Genomic DNA, 24,847 nt, shown 5'->3' on the forward strand with positions numbered 1-24,847 from the left:
TTAATTTAATACTTTACTTTGAAATTTACTCAAAATTTTTAAGTTGTGAAAGTATAAATAGGTCAAAGTTAATGATGACCAAACTGAAAACTTATTTACTCGGATTATAAGGATAAATCAAATCTTTCTACTCTGAAACCTTCGAACGCTAATTTAGGATTGAGTTAAACTAGGAAAGAGTGCCACCTACTGAATCAAAACGACTAAAACATCTCAACATTAAGTTCATTTTTCAGAACATCTAAAGTTCTCACATTTGTCTCTCAAAGATATACATTTAAGAGGATCTACATACAGAAAATACTCTGAAAAATATTCAACTAAATATTCCCTGCTAGCAGAATAATAGACTAGCCATCTGTATTTCTCATGCCCGCCATCATCTGACAGACAATAAAGGAATTTAAATGGTACAAACCCAAAACAACAAGCAGATGGGAGCAGGTCATCAGTAAGCAAGTAATTCCACCAAATAGAAGTCAGAAAACTGTTGTAGCAGAGTGGTGAAAAAAAGCTACACCATTAACTATTACCAGAGAGGCTGTACCAATTACAGAGCTGATATACCAGAAGCTAGGGACTCATGCCAAAGACAAGGGAGGCCAAGTAAAAAAGGCAGAAATGAAATAGAAACAGACTAATTGTAAGTCTGTATGTGGCATCGTTAAACCTCTCCACGCCTCTCTTAACCATGTAGAATATACAGCATCTAGGTTTTAAAGTCCTAGGCTAAAAACAAAAGTGAAAAACAAGCAGATTGAACTAGTTGAGTAGATAAAAAGCAGCTGGTGTGACAGCTTATGCTAAATACTTCAATTTGGTTACTAACTGGTTCCACCTGCTCACACCTGCAGTGGGTTGGCAGTGGGCGTCATCCTTTTACACAGACTTCACATTTAGTTTTTATATTACATAGTCAAAAAATATTTATTGAAAACCAAGATATGCCAGGTATTTGAGGAAAACCTGTAAAGCGAAAGAGACCAAGCTAAACATAAAAAAAAAAAAAACAAAAAAACTGCAGAGAGTAGAGATAATTTAACACAAGAAGGGGAAAAATATTTTAGCCTCTCTAATATCCTCAGAAATTTTAAAAAATGATACTACTTCTTTATAACAGGAAAAGAATGCTATGAAAAAATAAGAAAGAGTGCTTGGAAATTAAAATGATGATTTCTGAAATTAAAATTCATTCATTTGAATGATAAAAGCAAGAAAATTTTTCAGGGTGTAAGACAAAGAGGAAAGGAATGTGAGAGAAAAGGTAAGAATTAAAGAGGACCAATCCTAGAGGTAAAATATCCAACAGAATTTCCAGAAAGGGAGAACAAAGAATATGGAGAAAAGAAAGTACAGAGTTCTAAAATGCTAAAACTGTTTATTCTTTCATCTCACTGGACACTCAGGTTGTTTCTACCTTTTGGCTACTGTGAATAATGCTCTTATGAGCGTTCATCAACGAGTATCTGTTTAAGTCCCTGTTTTCAGTGCTTTTGGGAGCATACCTAAGAGTGGAATTGATAAGGTCATACCACCATTATGTGATTCGCTTTTTGAGGAACTCTTTTTCTCAAACATTTTGCACAGTGGCCACACAACTTTACATTCCTACCAGCAATACATGAGGGTTCTAATATCTCCACATCCTCTCCAACACTTGTTATTTTCTGTCTTTTTAAAAATTATTACTACAGTCATCCTAGTGGGTGTAAAGTGGCCTCTCCTTGGGGGTCACACTGTTTTCTCTTAGTGGTTACTTTAGAAACGCCTTAACAAAGCCATCCTTACTTAATAAAACCTAATACTGATACCTTTATCACCCTCCTGGGGAAGAACTCATAAGTGGTATAACAACACTTACCACGTAGACCCCTGCAACATGCATACATATCATCCATGGTTATTTCTGCCATGTAGTATTGTAATTCTACATTATTTAAATGCCACATGATTGTTTTCTGACACCCCTACTTTCACAGTCAATGTGATTTAGATGTATCCTCGTAATTACCGTTTTCTTTGGTGTCTATCACTTTCTGCATCTGATCTTTCGTGCGAGATTATTTTCTTCCTGCATAATGAACAACTTATAGAACATCCTTTAATGCTTATCTGTTGTTGCTAGTATCTTTTATTTTTCTCAGAAAATGTATCAGTTTTGCCATCTTTATTGAAGTATATGTAGAGGGGTAGTTATTTTCTCATAGCACCTTAAAAATGGCATTTCACTGTCTTCTGAAGCTCTTGTCATTGAAATGTCAGTGTTGAGTTTAACTGCAGCTTCTTCAAAGTTAATCTGTCTTTTTTTTCCTGGCTATTCTGAGATTTGTCTCTGTCTTGATTTACTGAAGTTTCCTTTTTATGTGTTTCATTGAGGATTTATTTTTATTTATTCTGCTTGGGCTTTGTGGGGCTTCTTGTATCAGTAAATTATTGGCAATCATCTCTTCAAAATATTGCCTCAGATCCACTCTTTCTCTTTTTCTTCTGGAACTTTACTTGAACAGGTTAGGTCCCCACACTGTTTCTAACATGTCTCTTGCCTTTTGTACTGTATTACCTATTTTTAATTAATCCTTGCTTCATTCTGCAGAGTTTCTTCTGAAATTTATTTGTCACCTAATTCACTGTTCATTTGTGACTAAACTACTAATCAAAAATTTGAAAATTTGGTATTAAATTTCACTTCTGGATTTCTTTTTTTCCCTCCTAGTTCTATTATGTCATTTTTTATTGTATAAAGTTCCCTGCTAAAAATTTCAAGTTTGATTTTGTCCCTTGAACAGAATAATCACAGTTTTTTTTTTTTAAATAGAGTCTGTGCCTGATAATTCCAATCTTTAGAGTCCCTCTGAATCTTTTTCTGCTATTTGTTTTTCCTGCTGGTTCTAATTTATGGCACCTTTTGTCTCTTGATGTGCCTCTTTGTTTTCAGGACCTGTGCTTAAATTTTATTACAGAAATCATCTGATATCAGTTATTAGCATTAACTTCCCCACAGTTTTTGTTGGTATCTGCCACATGCTCAAGGTGGTCAGCAGGGCAGGACCAAGGTGTGGTTTGCTGCACCACTACATGATGTGAAGGGAGACCATAATCCATAGCCTTTCTCCCAAGAGTACACTGTCATGGCCCTAGCCCAGAGTTGGGTCGGGGTCACTATCCTTTTCTTTTTTATTAACATTTTTTTATTGAGTTATAGTCCTTTTACAGTGTTGTGTCAAATTCCGGTGTAGAGCACAATCTTTCAGTTATACATGAATGGGTCACCATCCTTGATGAGCTCCATCTACCAGTCTGCATTCCTTCAGCCCAGCAAGGCTTCCATAAGCGCAGCTTAGTCTTTCATTTGCCTTCTTAGGATTGGCATACGTACCTAGGTCATATATATATACATAATATATGTATTCCCATAATATGCATACTATTTCATTCAATTGGCACCTGAAACTAATGTAATGTTACATATTTATTATACCTCAATTTAAAAAATATGCTCCAAATATGAAAATGAATATACGTATGTACATGCATGACTGGGACATTGTGCTATGCATCAGAGATTGACACATTGTAACTGACTGTACTTCAATTAAAAAAAAAGTGCTCCTAAATATGTCTTTGGGAAGGTAGGTACAAATTATCTAGTTTATCATAATTTAAAGCAAAATAACTTGCCTTCAAGTTTCAGTCGTAGAGTTTCCTTTAGTGCTCACTGTATTTCACTCTCTCCCTAAGTAATTTTATATGCTACTTCATGTATATGCTGATATCTCAAAATTTTCTGTCTTTGCCCAGATCTTTCTTCTGAGCATCAGCTATATACGTTCAACTGCCTATTCTACATCTCCACTTGAGTGTCGCACAGGAAGCCCCAAACCCAGGATTTATAGAATTGGATTTGCATCTGCATGTCAATAATTCCAGTCATATATGTATACATATGTATTCCAGTAATATGCATACTATTTCATTCAATTCCTACATCTTCCATGTAGATTTTAGCACCAAAGTTTTAGTTTATATTTCTCTGATCCCTGGCAAGATTGAATACTTTTCATTTGCTGTCATACCAGATTTATGGAAAGAGAATCTGAGAATATAAGTAATTTTACAAAAGTTGAAATCAGTATTTAAAAAGCCAGGTCTGGATTTCTGCTTCATGCCATGAGGACATAATAGAGCACCATTGTTCTGCCTCAAACCATTAGAAAATCAGACCAGATATTTGAGACAGTTTTCCAGATACTGGACAACAAGCAGGACAAGTCAGTGATCCTGAGAGAAGGAAAACTAAGAAGGTGAACCCATCAAGTGCCTGATATTGAGAGGTAGAACCCAGACAGATCCCAGTGGTTTTACTAAGTTGAGGGGACAGAGATCCAGGGAGGCCCAGGCAGCTAAAATTTACAGAGCATACAACCAGAGAAGAGGAAGCTGCACACACAGAGAGGGGAAACTCAAGAAATGCAGAGGGGCTCCTTGAGTCTTTGACCGAGTACTGATCTACACATGCATACGAGAAAACTACTAAGGATAGGAAAGGAAACATCAAAGAGAGTGCACAAGACATCTCTAGAACTCACATAGGGCTGTTAATACTTGTGTTTTCCATTAGCCAAAGTGGAAAGAAATAGAATAGAAATCAACAGAAATGCATAAATTACACAGATGATATAATTGGTAGACAAGGAAATTAAAATAACTATTTAAAAAATACACCATTTGATTAAGAAGGTAGAGGAAACACGAGCATAATAAAAAATAAAAGGTAAGAAAGACCCACATCAAATTTCCACAGGTGAAAAATACAGTATCTGAGATATAAAATACATTAGATTGGACTACCAGTAAACTTGAAGAAAAAACAATAGAACCTATTTAAAATGAAGCATAGGGGAAAAAAGAATGGGAAAAAATGAACAGAGCATCAACGAGCTGTGAGAAAATATCAAGTAGCCTAATATATGTATATCTGGAGTCCCTGAGGAGATCTGGAGTAGACGAAGTTGAAGAAATGCCAGGATATATTCAAAGTATGGTGAAGAATATGACTTACTGATCGAACAAGTTTAATGGACTCTCAAGCAAAACAACACTAGAGCATATAATAATCAAACTGCTTAAAAACAAAAACAATGTTGAAAAAATGTGACAATGAATATATGTTTGTTCATGTATAACTGAAAAATTGTGCTCTACACTGGAATTTGACACAACATTGTAAAATGACTATAACTCAATAAAAAATGTTAAAAAAACCCCAATGATTAAATCTTGAAAGCAAGCAGAGAAAAAGATACAACATATAGAAGAAAAAGTACAAGAAAGACAGCCACATCTCATTAGAAAAAATGCAAGAAGAATGTGAGTAGGGTGGTATCTTAAAGGCATTAAAGGGGAAGGAAATGCTAACCAAGAATTCTATACTTAGCAAAAATATCTCTCAAAAACTTAGGAAAATAAAGACTTTTGCAGACTTATAAAATCTGAGATAATTTACCATCTTTAAGCTGGAACTATAAGAAATGTTCAAGTAATTCTTCAGGTAAAAGAAAAATGATACAGATAGAAATTTGGATACACAAAATAGATAAAGAACACCATATACAGTAAACATAAAGATTAATACAAAAGGCTTTTTTTTATTATTTTAAAGATAATTTACTGTCTAAAGCAATAGTTATAACAATATATTTTAGAGTTTGTTATATAGTGAAGGTAATTGCATGACAAAGGATGGGAGAGAAAAAAGTAGAAGTATGCCGTTCTATAGTACTTATTCTGTATACACAGTGTTTCAATATTATTTGAAGGAGACTAAGTTAAATATTTGGACTGTAAATGCTATATAAACCACTAAAAACAAAAATAAAAAGAATACCTACTAGGCCAATAAAGAAGGTATACTTGAAGCATAAAAAATTCTCAATTAATGCAAAGAAGTCAGGAAAAAAGAGAAAAAAAGAACAAAGGACAGATGGGACAAATAGAAGAGATACATAGAGAACAAGATGGTGGATTTAAACTCAAGCATATAATAATCACAATAAATTTAAATGTATATGGTATAAATAATCCATTTAAAAGGCAGAGGTTGTCAGAATGGATTAAAAAAAGCAAGAAAATTATATGCTGCCTACCAGAACTCTAAAAGACACAGATACGATAAAGGTAAAAGGATGGAAGAAGATATATTATGCTAACTCTAATCAGTTAAAATGGCTATATTAGGTAAAGTAGATTTCAGATAAACAAATGTTATCATAGATAAAGTTATTTCATAATGATAAAAGTTTCACATTGATTAACAGACTATAAAAATTCTAAATATGTATGCATCTAATAAAACAAAGTACATTAATAAAAAAACTGATAAAACTTATATGAGAAATGCACAAATTAACAATTAGTGCTAGATATTTTAACACTTTGCTGTTGATAACTGATAAACAAATAAGACTTAAAAAATCAGTAAAGATATGGAAAACCTGAAGAACGGTATCAAAAATCTGAACTACATCCAAGAACAGCATAATACACATTCTTCTCGAGTGTACATGGTACATTTACCAAGTTTTACCAGTTATATTCTGTGACATAAAACAAGTCCTAAATACGGAAGGATTGAATTCATACAAAGTACTTCTCAACTTAAAGGAAGTGAACTAGAATTCAATAGCAGAAAGATATTTGGAAAATCTTCCCAAAGAATTAAAATTAAACACAACACATAAATAACCAATGGATCAAGGAAGTTCACAAAAGAAACTTTTGAATGTTATGAAGTGAATGAAAATAGAACCACAATTACTCAAAATTTATGGGATGCCATCAAAGCTCTGTTTTCAAGGAAATTCATAGCTTCAAATATTTATATTAGGATAGAAAACAGCTTTAATATCAATGACCTAAGCTTCTATCTTAAGAAATTAGAAGAGTGAATTAAATCTAAATCAAGCAGGAAGAACATCATCATCATCATCGTCATCATCATCATCAAGGCATGTGGGCACCAGCTGGAGGGCCGTGGGGCTCCCACAGGGCCATGGGGCTACACAGCAATTGGGCTGGAGGCCTCCATGACTCCTTCATCTCTTGTGGCAATGAGAACTTGTTTAAAGAAATTTTCCTCAAAAATATTTCATTTGTGTCTCTTTAGACTTCTCTTGAATATGGCAGTTTCTCAAATTTTCCTTGTTTTTCATGATTTTTGACAATTCTAGAATTGTTAGAATTCTAGAATTAGAAAAATGTTTAGTATGAAGGTCTTTCCTTAGGATTTCTCTTGACTTCCAATCATCCAGGTTGGAACTCCTAAAGAAGAATACTTCAAAGAAACCCAAGAGGGAGGACCATGTGCACTCAAGGCCCTGGATGACCTTCTCTATAAAGCACTGACAGATTTGCTGGACACCTCTGAAGTGAGCCAAGGGATCTATGACCTGAATGTGGAGTTTTCAAGGTCTCTCTGACTGCAGACCTTTCAGCCTGCTGTGTGTACTGGAAGACAACTCTTTTTGCTGAACAGAGTGACCACACAGAAACCATCTTACAGAAAAGTGCTTTACTTGTGGGGCACCATTTGATGTCTCAGCAGACCCGGAGGAATGTGCTGCCTATAGTGTCTGTTTGAGACAAAATGCAGCTCTAGCTGAGATGGATCAGTTACTGGCAGTTGCCCTTTGTGGACCTCGGATGAAAAAGAAGACTTTATACAAAGTGACTTAAAGGAACCTATGACAGTCCATCATGATCTGATGTCATGGAATTGGCTGTGCACTCAAGTCTGTGTGGAATCAATCACAAGACACTCAGCAAGCAAATAACTGAATATAAAAGCAAGACAGAAATGCTTGGAAGTTTAAGCCTAGTCTGACCAAAATAAGAGCAGAAATAATTGGTTGAGTTAACAAAGCAAATGAAAAAGGAAAAGAAGAAAGCAAAGCCCCTCACGGATGATTACGTTCCCCGCGCGCCTCCCCACCCACCGCCCTCTGTAAGAAGTATCTGTTGGGTAGAATGAGTGTAAATGATCCAGATTATGCTGATGCATTTTTGGAGGAGCACACACTGGAATACGAATGCAAACTACTAGAAGAAGAGAAACTGGAGGCACAGGGAGGAGGTGATAAAAAAGAATCAAGTTAATTGGTTACACAGTATGAAGAAGTGTATCTGTGAGGCATCAGCTCTGCTGATAAGCTTCTTTCGGAAAGTTAGACTAATACAGACCAGCAGTTCCATAAAAGTCTGTACAATGTTTAGGTCTATGTACTGTGTTATTATATTTACACAAATGAACTCTACTTTGGAAGGCAAAAATTTTTTAACATTTCAAGTAGAAAAAATAAGAGCAGAAGTCAATGAAATAGAAAACAAACAAAAAAAAAATAGAAAAAAATCAGTGAAACCTAGAACCGGTTCTATGAGAATATCAGTAACACAGATAAACCAGTAACCAAACCATTCATGGATTAATAAAAGAGAGAAGAAACAAATTGTCAACATCAAGAGTGAGAGAGAGGACATCACTTTAAATCCATACATTGAACTCATTGTTTGAAAACTTCTCTAAAGAACATTTGAGGTCCAGATGGCTCCATTGGTGAATTCTACAAAATATTTAAGGAAGAAATAATCCCAGTTCTACATAAACTCTTATAGAAAACAGAAGAGTGAATATATCTCAACTCATTCTTTGGGACCAGCATCACCCTAAACCAAAACCAAAGATATTAAAAGAAAATTTCGATGAATAAATTTGAGAACACGAACACAGATGCAAAAATCCTTAACAAAATTTTAGTAAATCAAGTCTGATGATACATAAAAATGGACAATGTATCATGACCAAGTGTGTTTAATCACAGGAATTCATGGTTGATGTAATAATTAAAAATCAGTCAATGTAATTCATCATATTCTCACCCTAAAAAAGAAAAACTATATGATTATCTCAAATGACTCAGAAAAAATCATTTGGCAAAATTAATGGCCACTCATGATAACTCACAGCAAATGAAAAATTGAAAAAAAAATTTCCTCAATCGAAAAAAAGCCATCTATAAAAAGCCTACAGCTAATATCATACTTAATAGTGAAAGACTAATGATTTTTCCCCTAAAATAAGGAACAAAGAAAGTCAATGTCACCCGCTGACTCTTCCTCTGGCTTTGCAATTAGAGCTCGTGTTTCCCTCTTCTGTATCGATAAGATTATGTTGATACCCTCTGTTAGAGCGCTTATCACATCTTATTAATTAATCCAACTACCCTCTGTCTCTTACTTTACTGTGACCTTGTAAAGGCTACATCTTTTGTTTTACTCATTTTTGTATGAATGTTAATGAATAATTCAATGAAGATTTGTAAAGGGTCTTAAGAATTATCCAGTTCCGTCATCCTATTTTCCCCTAGAGGAAAGTAAACCCTAGAGAGATCAAGTAGCTTTCCTATATCCTATAGCAATTTAATTAGTAGTAATAGTCAACTTTTTTTTTCATTTTAGAGGATATTGTCTCCTTGAATTGGTCATTAAGTGAAATGTAGGCATTATTCCCATTATAAATGAGAAAATAATAGCTGAGAAAGTCTAAATTACTTGCCCATGGTCAATATTAAGTGTTTAAGGAATGAGTACACAAAGGCAAGATGTTTCACATTAAAAATATTTTTGTTGCTGCATGAAGAATATTTTCCACTGTTTCATTTTTGGTTTGTGCAGTAAAAACCTGTCTTAACAATAAGATGATGAGCTCAGAGATGCAATCTAAAAATTTGAAACTACGACTTTTAAAATGTGAAATATTCACTAACTCCTTGCTACAAGTGCCACTTTAAATGAACCATCTTTCATTGTATTTACTTCTGTGTTTAAACATTCCCAGCCCTATTCTCTAACAGTATTTATGAGAGCTTTATACGAACACATGTAATATCGGGTTAGAAACTGAAACACAGTAAGACTTTAGAAAAATAATGACAAATTAAATGAAGATAGGAAAATTTCACCAGAGATAATTATGACAAAGAAATAATACACCATGGAGTCCTGGACAAATTCTTGACATGAGCCACGAATCTAATTTTAGTTTCCTTTCAGCTAAAGCCAATAGGGAAATGCAGTCAGTAACAAGGTTCATGAGTATCAATAAGGTAATATTGTCTCAGAAGCAGAAATTTTCCTTTCATTGAAAGAACTATTGTCATTAAAAAGACACTGTGTGACAGTAGACATCATTCTTAACAACATGCATGGTGAGTCTCATGGAGAGAAGGAAGCTGAGGAGACCTATACCATGGTGAGATCCTTCCACAACTCTTTAAGAAAGGAGGTGAGCCCAGTTAACAGGAAATACATAAGAGGGAGGCTGACAAAGGTCAAAGTGTGGATCTGGTAATAAACTGTTTCATAATTTCTTCCTAGAAAAACCTTCCAGGATGTTTAGGGCTAGGAGGTTTCGCTTTTTCACCAAGGCAAGCTCAGAGCTTTGCTAGAGTGTTCATCTACTGGTAAGATTTCCTACATACTATCCTCTCCTGTCCTGCTGGTATAGCTTATCCAAAATCCAAGAGCTAGGTAAGACAAATACCATGGATTTTAGAACATCCTACTACTAGTCATAAAGAGACCACTTGTTGCATGACATGAATAAGCCCTACTATTCACCAGTACCATCTACATGGGGAAACTCGTGATGTGTGAGAATGATTTCAACAGCTATGTCTCGAGTAGCCTAGGACAAGGTTTTTTTAGAGCATCAGCCATAAAGGAGATGGGAGATACATTAAGCTGTGTGAAGAATTAATGAGTGTCTACTATACTATTTTTCCACTTTCCTCTATGCTTGAAATTTTTCAAAATAAAAAGCTACAGAAAGAAAACACAATGATGTTGAAGATCCTTGGAGATCAATGAAGAAGCAAATGTTACTTCTACAAGAAATTATAAAACAGAAAGTAAACAAAAGTAAATAGATGCAAAATGTACCAATTAGAAATTCCAGAAATAGAAAAGTAGTCATAGAAATTTTAAAGAAACCCCCAAATAATCCACTTACGAATGGGCAATATTTTACAAAAGAAGTATATGAATGGCTGGAATAAATATATGGAAAGATACTCAACTTCATTAGTCATTAGGGAAATGCAAATTAAAACTACAATCAGGAGGGAGTAGCTCAGTGGTAGAGTGCATGCACAAGGTCCTGGGTTCAATCCCCAGAACCTCCATTAAAAAATTAAAAATTAATTAATTAATAAACCTAATTACTTCCTCCCCCAAACAAAAACTTAAAAAAACAAAACTACAATAAGATACCACTTCACATCCACTATTATGGCTATAGTAAAAAAAAAAAACAAACCAGACAATAACAGGTGTTAGAAAAGATGTGGAGAAATGAAACCCTCATATATGCTGATGGGTATGTAAACAGTGCAGCTGCTTTGGAAAACTGTGGCAGTTTCTTAAAAATTAAACATAAATTTACAATAAAACCCAGCAATTCCTCTCCTAGACATCTATCCAAAAAAAATGAAAACATATGTCCACACAATGACTTATATATATGTTTTCATAGTTGCATTATTCATAATAGCCAAAAAGTAGAAACAACCTAGTCTATCAAATAGCTCAGGGATAAACAATTATATATATGTGTGTGTGTATACATACATATATACAAACATTGCCATTATATATAAACATTGTCAACAATATAAAGGAACAAAGAACTGATAAAGACTACAAAATGGATGAACCCCCCAAAAGCCAGATGTATAACATATATTATATGATTCCATTTATATGAAATGTACAGAAAAGGCAAATCTATATAAAGATAATGTTGCCTAGGGCTGGAGCTGGGAGCAAGGATTGACCACAAATGGGCACCAGAGATCATTTTGGTTTGGTAGAAATGTTCTAAAACTGGAGTGTGAGAATGGTTGCACAACTTTGTAAATTTACTAAAAATCAATAAATTGTACATTTTAAATGGCATGCAAATTTGTTATAGATTGAAAGTTTGTGTCTCCCCCAAATTTATATGCTGAAACATAATCCTCAATGGGATAGTATTTGGAGATGGGGCCTTTGAGAGGTAATTGAGCGAGCTTTGCCCTCATGAATAGGATTAATGCCCTATAAAAAGTGGCACTAATCCAGAGAGCTCCCTTTGTCTCGACTGCTCTCACCAGACACCGAATCTGCTGGCACCTTGATCTTGAATTTCCAAGCCTCCAGAACCATGAGAAATAAATTTCTGTTGTTTATAAGCTACTCAGGTCTATGGTGCTCTTGTTGAAGCTGACTGGATGGACTAAGACAAAATTATACCTCTATGAAGCAACCAGTATTAAGTTACTTGTATATTCTATCAGATGATGCCTTGTGTATTTATACATAATCAAACGTAATATTTTCCCTTGCAAATGATAGCACACCATTCACATTATCCTCTGGTGCCTGGCTTTGTTTGTTTGTGTTTTAATTGATCTGTAGATCTTTCCACAGTAGTATATGTACTGATCTATCACTCTTATTAATATGTGCAGAATATTCTACTGTATAACCATATCATTGATGAATGTTCATGGATTAATTTTCAGGTTAGGGTATTTTGCTATTATAAGCAATGCTGCAATAGATATCTTGGTACACATGTTATTTCCCGTAAGTATGTCATTACCTATAAGAATACATTATTACCTATGAGTAGAATTTCTGGGCCAAAGGATTTGCGCATTATAATTTTGTTATATATTTTCAATTGATCTCCACAGAGGTCAACTTATTCTCTAATCAGCATTGCATGAGCACATCTTGACAAGACATTTTTGACCACACAACAAGTTAACAAACTTTTAGCTCCATGCCAACCTAATATGTTAAGGGAAAACAAAGGCATTTCGTTATATTCTTGTCTCTTAGAAGAAGAAAAATTTCCTTTTCACCTGGAACAGTTATGCCAGTGTTTTCGATAACTTAGGTGAAAGGGACAAATTCCCTGAAAAACACAAATTACCAAAGCTTATTCAAGTAGAAATAAACTACCTGAAGAGCCATATGTCTACTGAAGAAGTTGATTTTGTACTTAAAAACTTCCCACAAAGAAAATTCTAGATTTAGAGGGCTTCCATGAGGAACTTTGCCCAATGTTTAAGGAAGAAATGATACTAGTTTTGTTCACACTGTAGAAAAATAGAAGAGAAAGGAACACCTCCCAGATCATTTTAGGGGACCAGCATTACCCTGACACCAAAAGCAGATAAAGATATTAAAGGAAAGGAAATTTCATACCCCACAAATACAGATTCAAAAACCCCTAACAAAATATTAACTACTATAATTCAGCCATATTAAAAAGAATAATTTACAACCTATGGGTTGAAAAAATTTTAAGAAAAATTTTAGTTTTCCAATTAGAGTTTATTATAAGAACACAAGTTTAGCTCAACATTAAAAAATTAATCAATATAATTTAGCACATTAGAGACTTTTGGGAAAACCACATGATCATCTCAATGGATACAGAAAAATTATTTAATAAAGTTCAACATCCAATCATGATAATAATGTTCAGTAAACTAGGAACAGAAGGAAAGCTCCTCAACTTGATAAAGGGCATCTATGAAAAACCTATAGCTAACATCATACTTATGTTGAAAGACTAAATGCTTTCCTCTTAAGATCTGGAACAAAGCAACTATATGTGCTCTCACCACTTCTATCCATCATTACTCTGAGTTCTGAGTTAGTGAGATAAGACAAGAAAAAGAAATAAAAGGCAGATGGATTAAAAATGGAGATATACTCTCCATCTAGAAAAAAATCTACAAAATGTGGCTACAACTTATAAGTAAGTTTAGAAAGGTATAAGGACAGAAGTCAAACTATAATTAATTGTAGCCTGTATACTAGTAACAAAAACTGAAAAATTATATTAAGAAAACCAAACAATTTACAATAGCATCAAAACCCACAAAATATTTTTGGCTAACTCTTAACAAGATAGAAACAAAATTTGTATGTTGAAAGCTACAAACCATTGCTAAGAAACAATAAAGAAGATCAAACTAAATGGAAAGAAATACCACCATATACACGGTTGGGAAGACTCAATATTGTTAAGATGTCAATTCTCTCCAAATTGATCTAAAGAGTCAACCCAATTCTAACTAAAATCCTACAGTTCTTTTTTTTTTTTTTGGAGAAATTGGAAAATGGATTCTTAAATTTATATAGAAATATAAAGGACCTTGAATAGTAAAATAATTTTCAAAAAGGCAACAAATGTGGGGACTCACACTATTTCATTTCAAAACTTACTATGAGATTACAATAATCAAGACAATGTGGCAATCCCGTAGGGATAGACACACAGCTCAGTGGAACACAGAAAATTCAGAAAGAGTTCAAAACATATGTGTTCAATTGATTTCAACAATGTTGCCAACTATTCTTTCAACGGGGAAAGAATAGTTTTTTCAACTAATGGTGATGTGACAGTTATACTACCATATGTAATAAAGTGAATTTTGACTGTTCTCTTACACCATATACAAAAATTAACTCAAAATGGATCAAAATGAGTTAAAACTATAGTACTTCTAGAGGAAAACATCAGAGAAAATCTTTGTGTCCTTGTGTTAGGCAAATTTTTTTTTGATAAAATGTAAAAGGTCTTAATCATGGAAAAAATGATAGACTGGATTTCCTAAGTTTAAAAGTCCTGTTTTTTGAAAGTACTCCTAATAAAATGATGGTACAAGCTAGAGAACAGTAGAAAATATTTGAAAGTCACATTTCTAAAAGAGGAGTTATATGCATACTATTAAAAAATTAAAACCTCAATAATAAGACAACAATCTAATTTTTAAAATGAGCAATAAGATTTGAATAGACATCTCATCACATATAAGATGGCAAGTAAACACATGAAAATATACCCAAAATTATTAGCCATAAGAGAAATGCAAATTAAAATGAGAATAAAATACACTGCATATCTACTAGAATGGTTAAAATAAAAACGACTGAGCATATTAAGTGCTTATAAGAATTTAGAGCAACTGAAATCCTCAGATATTGCTGGTGGGAATGGAAAATGACATATCTGGGAAACAGTTTGGCAGTTTCTCCTTAAGTCAAATATACATACTACCTACTTCTAGGTATGTATCCAAGAAAAATGAAAACATATATCTATACAAATACTTGCGTGGGAATATTTACAGCTGCTTTATTCATAATATTCAAAACAACTCAAATACCTATCAACTGGTTAATGGATAAACAAATAATGGTACAACCATATAATGGAATACTGCTCAGCCATTAAACAGAAGGAAGCAGTAACACATGCAAGAACATAGATGGACCTCAACAGCATTAAGCCATGTAAAATAAGCCAAAACCAAAAGGCTTCATACTATATGATTCCATTTATATGACAAATTGGAAAAGGCAAAACTATGGTGACAGAAGTCAGGTCACTGGTTGCCAGGAACTGGGAATTCACCAATGCTCTCTTCCAGGACTTGTATGATTTCATCGCTCATGTTTAAATATCTAATCCATTTGAATTCAACCTGGTATTAGAAATGGGTTCACTTTAGTCATTTAAAATGCCAACTTTTGATGAGACTTCACTATATACCTATTAAAACAGCTGAATTAAAAAAAATTCAATGTGGAAAGGCTGGATGTCTTGTTGATTACTAGTGGGACTATAAAATGGTACAGCCACCCTGGAAAACTGTGGCAGTTTATTAAAAAGTGAACATCCATAGCACATAACTTTTTCTTCTCTACTTTTAAAAGCTCTTTTTATTTATGTACTTTTATTTATTTATTTATTTGGCATAAAAGCTCTTTTAAAATTAGGGATATTAACCTTTTGTTTTTGACATAGCATTCACACTCTTGGGCATTTGTCCCAGGAAAATGGAGTCTACACACAAATCTATAACAAATATAAATAGTTCTTTGTAATAGTGAAAGGCTGAAAGTAACAAAAATTTCCTTCAATAAGTGAGTGGCTGAACAAACTGTAGTACATCTATGCTATTGGAATACTAAGTAAAATAAATCAAAATAAAATAAAATAATAAAAAGGAACAAACTATTGATACATGCAACATCTTGGATCTCAAGGGACTTATGCTGATTGGGAAAAAAAAGATGATTTCAATGATTCCATTTTTGTAACATTCTTTCAGTAAATTATAGAAATAAAGAATAGGTAAGCTGCCAGGGACTAGGGTTGGTGGGGGTGGGGGAGAGGAATGGGTGTGCTATAAAAGGAGTACCACAGGGGATATATTTGTGATGATGGATTAGTTCTACATCATGAGTTTAGTCATGGTTACATGAACCTGTGTATGATAAAATGGCATAGAATTATACACATACAATGTACCAATATCAATTTCCTGATTCTGATATGGTGGTAATAGTTATGTAAGAGGCAATCATTTGGAGAAACTGAATGAAGGGTACATGGGAATTCTGTATTGCTTTTGTAACTCTTTTAATGGTACCTTTTGATAAACAAAATTCTTAATTTTAATGTAGTCAAATAAGTCAATCTTTTCCTTTGTAGTTCATGCTTTTTGTGTCATTATAAATAAATAATTTCCTAATTCAAGATCATAATAATATCCTTCTAGTATTATCTTTGAGGAGAGACAAATTTGAAGGCTAACCGTCAGATCAGGCCTGCCTGTTTGAGATGGAGCATCAATCTTCTGCACACAAACTGGGATTTACACCAGTGGCTCCCCTGGTTCTCAGGTGTTCAGACTTGGACTGGAATTACACCACTGGCTTCCCTGGGTGTAAAGTCAGGAAATTGTCTTTTTTTTAAAAAAAAATAAGTAGTCTAGTTTTATTTATTTTTTTAGTGGGGGGAGGTAATTAGGTTTATCTATTTATTTAATGGAAATACTGAGGGTTGAACCTAGGACCTCATGCATGCTAGGTATGTACTCTACCACTGAGCTATTCCCTCCCCCTGAGGAAATCTTCTTGATCTATAGATTTAAGAAGTTCAACAAAGTCCAAGTGGGATATATTAAAAAAAAAAAAAAAATGAAGACACATCTCCACAATACAGATAGCAGATCTTGGGACTTCTCAGCCTCCAAATTGTATGAGCCAAGACTACAGTCTGGTTTTGTTTCTCTGGAGAACCCTGACATACATCTAAATCTAAAAGTAATTATATTAAGTGTTAATGCATTAAATATTTCAGGTAAAAGAAATGATCATCAGTCTAGATTAAAAACATAACTAATATATACAAAATAGATAAACAACAAGTTCATACTGTACAGCACAGGGAACTATATTCAAAATCTTGTAGTAACCTATGGTGAAAAGGAATATGAAAACAAGTATGTGTAAGTTCACGAATGACTGAAGCATGATGCTGTACACCAGAAATTGACACGACTTTGTAAACTGATTACACTTCAGTTAAAAAAATATATATACAACAACAACAACAATACGCTAGTTAGAAAAGCACATTTAAGGAGCACACAAAAAAGGGTTAAGGCAAAAGTATGGAAAAAGACGTACTTTGTAAGCACTAGCCAACGAAAAGCTGGTATAGTATTTAAGGGTGGAAAAAACCCAACTAAAGATAAAAGGCCCATTTAGTAATGATGTAACGATTACACTTTTTTATGCACCTAATAACAAAGCCTTAACATACATGAAGTAACATTTGACAGTTCTACAAAAAAATCAACAAATCGACATTCTTGGTGGGAAATTTTTAACACACTTCTCACAGTAAGTAATATAACAAGCACATAGGAAATCAGTAAGGACAAGAAGATTTGAATAATATATTTGGTCAAGCATTTTTGTTATCTTCAGAAGGGACTTTTAACTATTATACCTCCTCTGTCAATACCAGAAGCTATACACTTTCCATTAGGAGAAGGGTACAATAATGCAACTGTTGCCAATAGTAAATAGGGGGGTCAAGCAAAGATATTTCAAGACACAAAAGGTTTGAAGGCCTAATTTGAAAGTAGGGGTAAGGAACCATGATGCTGGGCAGGAATATGGTAAGCAAAGACTGAGGTATCTAAAAAAAATAGAGAGAACAGTATCAATTGGGGCTTAACATTAGGAGGAAGGAATAAAACTTTTTTGGGGTATGCAAATAAACTTTAATGGAAAACAAGGTGTTACAGTAAAAAAAAAAAAAAGAAAAAAAAAGCAATAGATTTAGAATCATCCTGGATCTTCTTTCCTTTATTAACATTTTGCTCTTGGACTACTTACTGACATTGTTGAAACTCAGGTTTTTCTTTCATAAAATAAGGATCATTTAATCTACCCCTATAAGAGTTAAATTTTCCTATTATAGGTTCCCAGAGCACTGTGTCTTTATCTTTCATTCCCCTAGCTACAGTTGCAATTTTATATGTATTTTTAAGATTGACTAATGTCTTAGTTTGCTGTCAAGAGTGTAAACCCCATAAGGGCAGGCAAGTCTGTTTTCCTTCAGGCAATCAGTACTTACTGAACATTTACACTCTGTTAGGAGCCCACACAATGGTGAACAATATAGATAAGGTACTCATTTTCTTCCTAGACCTTGACATGCCTGGCAGGTAGTAAATATTCAATAGATATGTGTTTAATGATGAACTTTTATAAAAATAAATAACATAATGGGTGTAGAAGTACTCAATAACTGGCAAGAGGCTTTATACATAAAATATAAGTTGTCATTATTTTTTTAGCATCATTCTTGATAGAGAAACAAATGCATCACGTTTCTTCACCTAAATATATTTCACTACAGGATGAAAAGAGGAAAAATGTATTGTAGTAAACAAAGATTCACTTAAAGGTGAATTATTTAGATAATTCAAAAAAAAAGCAAAACAAAACAAGAATCATAGATTAAATGACAAAATTAAATATCATATATGTTAAAGGTAAAGAAATATATTATCTTTGTTTTATTTTTTCCTCTATTACAAAAAACATTAGATTTACGTATGGATTTCCACCCAATTTATTTTTAATAACTTCAAACCTATAAAAAATTAAACATTATACAGCGAACTACCTTATGGCCTTCATCCACATATTCTAATTGCTACTGTTCTCTAATTTTGCCACATTTGTTTCCCTAATTATTAACATTTTGCTACACTTACTTTATTGTAACATATTGCCACACTTGCGTGTTCTCTCTCTCTCTTTCCCATTTGAAAGTAAATTGCAGATAGAATGAAACTTCACCTCTAAGACCCTCAGTGAGTATCTCCTAAGAAGTTGGACATTCTACATAACCACAACATAACACTCCAGATTTTTAACCTTGGTACAATAACAGAATTTAATACACAGCCAAATCTCCCAAATGTTTCAAATTTCTCAATTATCCATTTAGCAGCTTTTTTGCTCTTTGCTCCAGGATCCAAACAACAGTCACACGTGAAATTTAGTTATCATATTTCTTTAGTCATCTTTATTCTAGAACTGCTCAACTACTTTTAGTTTTATGATATAATCAGAACCTCCATACCCATGCATTCAACCATCCATGGATTCAACCAATGGCGGATCAAAAATACCCAAATAAATAAATAAATAAATAAATAAATAAATTCCAGAAATTTCCAAAAAGCAAAACTGGAGTTTGCCGCATACCAGTGACTCTTTACCTAGCATTTACATCGTATTTACAAATATTGACACAGCATTTACATTGTATTAGGTATTTTAAGTAATCTAGAGATGATTTTAAAAATACAGGAGGATGTGTCCAGGTTATATGTAAATACTACACCATTTTATATAAGATTTGAGCATCTACAGGTTTGGATATCTGAGGAGGTCCCAGAACCAATCTCCTATCTGATACCAAGGTACATCTATACTGCTTTATTGAAGAATCCATAGCAGTTATTCTGTGAAATGTCCTACAATTACATTTGTCTGATTGTTTTCTTACGGTGAGATTTAGGTTAAACATTCTTGGCAATATGGCAGGTGATGTGTCCTCAAGTGCATTGGATCAGAAGGAAAAGATCTCCATTTTAAGATAACTTCATTATTAGATTTTCTTAAAGACAAAAAACTCAGTCATTTTACATGTAACATTAGGTTTTGGTGTCATAGTGTCCATAGAAGAGGGGAGAAGGGTGGCTGAGGGGAAAAGACACTGGTATGAGATTGGAGGTTTAATGCCAGTTTAGCCAATAATCAGTTGTGGATCCCTCAGTAAAATTCTTAAAATCTTCATGTATTAGAGAGAGAGAGAGACAGGACTGAGTCATAAGATTTGTAAAGATCCTTCGAATTCTAACATTCTATGACTGTGAAACAATTTGTAACAGAGACAGAGGTGGATTTGGAATCAGGAGACCGGATTTGAGCACCAGTTCGGCTACATACCAGCTATGTGAACATGGACAAGCCATTTAATCTCTCTAAGCTTTAAAGAGATTTACCTCACAGGGTCTGGAAAGATTAGGGGGTTATTGCATGTCAAAGTGCATTACAAACCATAAAGAACGGCCCAAATGTTAGGTATAATTTTACAATATGCAGTCTTTTTTTTTTTTTTTTCCTCTAATAGTTAATGAGAAAAGGCAACCTAAAGTACACAGACCTCATCAATTTGACTTTTAAAACCAAGAAATGTCAGTAGGAGTTAACTGTGTGTCACACTCTGTTTATGGAATTTATAGAATACTTTTTATTCCATAAATGCTTAAGCTTTGATGATTAATAATGGCAAAAGTTACTCACTTGTACAGGCCAGCTCCACAGAAGATGGTCATTGTTCTTGGAATCCCAAACTCTGGAGGCACAAAACCATGAACGCAATGTCTGAGAACGGTAACAAGCACTTAAAAAACTTCCTCACTCAGTAATCAATTTCGTGTTTAGCCGCCAGGTCCTCCGAGGAGGATGGTAAACAGGCCAGTGCAGGGAAGCTGTCCCGCTTTTCCAGTGACCTGGGCAGCCCTGGAATAAACTAAGCCTTCCTGGGCAAAGGCATGTTTTCCCCTGAGACAGCTGGTGAGACTTGTCACACATGCCAGCCTTTATATTCCTATAACCCTTTATACTCTTTACATTAACCACCCTAGGGTTTCTTTCCAGCTTTTGAATGGAACTTGGGGAACCTAGTTCATTCGTGCACGGTGGCCACAGTTTTTCGATTATTCAGCAGAACCTTCCTGGAAGAGGGCCAGGGCGCGCGCACGCCCCTTGGGCTGTGTTGAGTAACGCGCGAACTATCCCTGCCGAGGGTGCCTAGCACACTGCTGTTGCTCAAGACTCGAGACGTTGCCAGAAAATGGCTAACGAAGCGGAGGGGGAACGGCGGCAGGGCGGACGTTGGCGCGGTTGGACTCGCCTGACCTCCCAGCCCACGCAAGCGGACGCACCGCCCAGGTGGCCGCCGCCGGCTCCGCGGCGCGCGGGGCGCCGTCCCCCCCGCCCCGCATCAGTGCGCACGCGCGTCCGTCATCCGGGTGCTGGTTGCGGCTGCAGGTTGCGCTGGGGTGGCGAGCAGGGGGCGTGGCCAGCGGCTCATTGTGCGCAGCGCTGCGCGGCGCCGGCAGCCGGCGAGGCCTGGGTCGAAGTTGGAGCTGCTGCCGCCGCCCTGCAGCCCACTCGCTGCCTCGGCAGCGCGCTGCTCTTCTAAAATGGCTGCCGCTACCGGTGCTGTGGCAGCGCCGGCTGCCTCGGGTCAGGCGGAAGGGAAAAAGATCACCGATCTGCGGGTCATCGATCTCAAGTCCGAGCTGAAGCGGCGGAACTTGGACATCACCGGAGTCAAGACTGTGCTCGTCTCCCGACTCAAGCAGGTGAGGCCCGGCGAGGTCCGGGAAGGCGAGCTTAGGCCGCGCCTCGGAACCCCCACTTCCGCCGCAGCCCCCAGCCGCCCGCAGCCGCCGGGTCCCGCGGGGCAGCGCGGTGGGGAGGCCCCGGGCGGCGCCCGCGCGCGCGGGGAGGGCGAGGACCCTCCTGCGGCGCCCCCGCCCCCGCCCCCGCGCGCTGGGACCGGCCTGCCAGGGGCCCGCGAGCCGCCCGGGACAGGCCGCCGCAGCCGAGCGCGCCCCTGCCTCCCCCGGGACGTCCCCGCCAGGCTGCGAGGGCTGCGGCCGGCCGGCGCGGCCTCCCGAGGGCGATCGTGGAGACCCGGGAGGCGCTCGGTCCCCAGCCTTTAGCGATGGTGAGCGCGTGCATTTCTTGGCCTCGAAGGGACTGGTTACTTTGGTGACTTGTGCGAAGTTACCGTTTAATTGTGCCCAACCGTTTCCTCCCCGTATTGGGGGGGAATTCGTAGTGGGAGTTGATGGGTGGGTAACAGAAGGGGTTTGTTTTCGGCTGGGTTTTCAGTTTTTGCATTAGCGCTATAATCTGCTTTTTCATCCCTGATTATCTTTCCTGGTTTGAGCGTTGGAAGTGTAGTAGAGGAGAGAGAAGTTTGCATTATGGAAATTAGGAAAGCCCCTTTTAGCTCTTTACTTTCGCAGCTAGCAACTTTTCTGCAATCGAGAATATTTAGACTTTTATTCAGTGTGATAATATGTGATTGTTAATTTTCTCGTCTGGGTAAAATGTAAAACTTCATATGATTTTGATACTTAATGATATTTCCTCCTGAAAGTTTCTCTCTCTCGTGTAGTTTAATTGCTTCTTTTTGAGGTTGGTGTATGAAATGACTGGCAATTCTAATGTCTTGAGGCTTGAGGTTTGCTAATATTTTTCATTTCATTTTTATAAAATAAGTTTAGATAGATTGTGTAGCATATTAACTTCTCTTTCTAATGTAGGCTATTGAAGAGGAAGGAGGCGATCCAGATAATATTGAATTAACTGTTTCAACTGATACTCCAAACAAGAAACCAACCAAAGGCAAAGGTTGTTACGAGTTATAAACATATTTTAAAATATATTTTGGTTATATAACTTGCCTCTGCTCTTGTGCCACTTGCCCTGTTTATATAGTGCTACTCTTTGCTGTTTCCCTCTGGCACTCTGCCTTGTTGGGTCAAGGAAGAAAAGTTACTGTTGCCAGGCTCTGGGTGACTAGTAGCCCTTAAGATTTGGCTGAAGTTGACCTGAAAGTGAGAGCAGTTCTTTATTGCTTCTGAAAAAAATTACAAAGTCAAGTTTCATTGTTTCTTCCTTCATAGTGTGAAGACTTGAAGAATAAAATACAGTTTAATACATGTCTACCTTGCCCCACAATTGGCAGAGTATTGATGGAATTCCTACCAGATCTTTCACCTTGGCTCCTTGCTGTTTTCTCTAGTACATTAAAATTCTGTAACCTTTGTATTTAGTATTTTGTTTGACTTGGTGAACTTAATTTGCATTTATGCCATTATACATTCTGATTTTCAGTGAAATTCAGAAAGACCTCACCAATCATACTACTAAGGTAGGGAAAAAAAATCCATGATTAATTAGCTTTAAAAAAAGTTTTAAGTTATAGGAATATCTTAAAGGTTTCGATTTTACAACTTTTAAACTAGGCCAGAATGTATTTCTAGGATATGGTGATTTAATGAATAGGTAAACGAAGTTTTAAATGAACATTTGGACAATATAAAAAGGATTTAAGAATATTTAAAAGGTTCTAGGTAGTGAAATCCTTACTTGAATAATTACAGATTTCTCCCTCCCTCCCATAAAGACAGTGACAGAGGGTGGACATGATGTGAGTATCTGGATCCTGGTATCTACCTATAAGTTCCATGCAGTGTGTTCATGGACAGCTGTAGCATTAAAAATAATCTAACTTCCTTTACTGCTTTAAGTGATCCAAATGCTACTTTGTCTGCTGTAGACCAGATTGATTGCAACTAGAGTGAAATGATTGAATGCATTAACCTTGAGAAGATGGGAATAGTCAAGTTTGATCTTAAGCAGTCTGTGCGGGTACCAGGTCCAGGCAGATCTTGATGCCGTCTCTCCGTATGAGTTTTCATAGGTTTGCAAGAGTCCCCTGTTTGTGCCAAAGGAAACTGAAAAGGACTAAGATGCATTTCCTGGATGGGATAGAAATATGGCAGAGGTGGAAATGGAGTTCAGAGGAGCAATAAAGTTATCTTGAAGATCTGTAGCTTTTAGTATAATTCTGACTCAGTGTCTCACTTTGAAAGATACATTTCCCTGTGTTTAGAGAAGCTTGTGTTGAGAAGCCTCTGCTGACAAACCTAGAGGCAGTTTCAAAATGAGGAACCATAAAAAATTCAGAAATAAGTACATCGGAATTAACCATGTTTCTTAATAGTGATTTTGATTCGTGTCATTTATTTAGCACATTGTGATAGTCTGACTGATGTTATGCATTAATCGTAGTCCCAAATTATTCGAGCTGATTATTGATTTTAGTATGTAAATTTCATTTGATTTATTCATTCTCACTTACTTTTAATTTCTCTCTGTATCCCTTTCTTCTTCAGTCATTAGGAATTTCATTTTACCCTTAGGAGTAAATTTGAAAATACAACATTTTAAGGAGTTTTTCAGTATACATGTGTGTATATATATATATATGTGTGTGTATGTATATATCAATATGTTAATTTTTCCCTTGTATGTGGATTATAAGGATATTTGAAATTTAATTTTTCTGTAACTCTGATGTTAAGGTGTCTTACAGTCTTTAGTTAAGAGTTGTAACATTCATCATTTGTCTACAGCAGACTACAACTGAGTCCTTCATTAGACTCATTCTGGGACATCCGTGTTAGATAGCTCTTGTCTCTTTGAATTCCATTTATTCCATTTGTTCTGAAAATCCTAAGAATTACAAAGAGCATAATGTAAATCCCAAACT

At 35.7% G+C, this 24,847-nt stretch overlaps 1 protein-coding gene and 1 pseudogene across 5 annotated transcripts in view; both read left to right on the forward strand.

Annotated features, from left to right (window-relative positions):
* The first annotated feature begins 6,482 nt into the window (after positions 1 to 6,482).
* LOC105088977 (putative ribosome-binding factor A, mitochondrial) lies at positions 6,483 to 7,879 on the forward strand (annotated as a pseudogene).
* Positions 7,880 to 21,590: 13,711 nt separating this feature from the next.
* SLTM (SAFB like transcription modulator) overlaps positions 21,591 to 24,847 on the forward strand; it is a 41,085-nt gene continuing 37,828 nt past the window's right edge. For 2 of the 5 annotated variants that reach the window (XM_031452974.2, XM_031452975.2), the window contains exons 1-2: positions 21,591 to 21,860; positions 22,833 to 22,920. In XM_031452974.2, the coding sequence (XP_031308834.1) occupies positions 21,699 to 21,860; positions 22,833 to 22,920 (250 nt within the window). In that variant the 5' untranslated portion in view covers positions 21,591 to 21,698. The remainder of the gene's footprint in view (positions 21,861 to 22,832; positions 22,921 to 24,847) is intronic. The other 3 variants (XM_031452976.2, XM_031452977.2, XM_031452979.2) reach the window with 2 other exon arrangements.

Source organism: Camelus dromedarius, chromosome 5 (genome assembly GCF_036321535.1).
Source record: "Camelus dromedarius isolate mCamDro1 chromosome 5, mCamDro1.pat, whole genome shotgun sequence".
Classification (NCBI taxonomy): Eukaryota; Metazoa; Chordata; class Mammalia; order Artiodactyla; family Camelidae; genus Camelus; species Camelus dromedarius.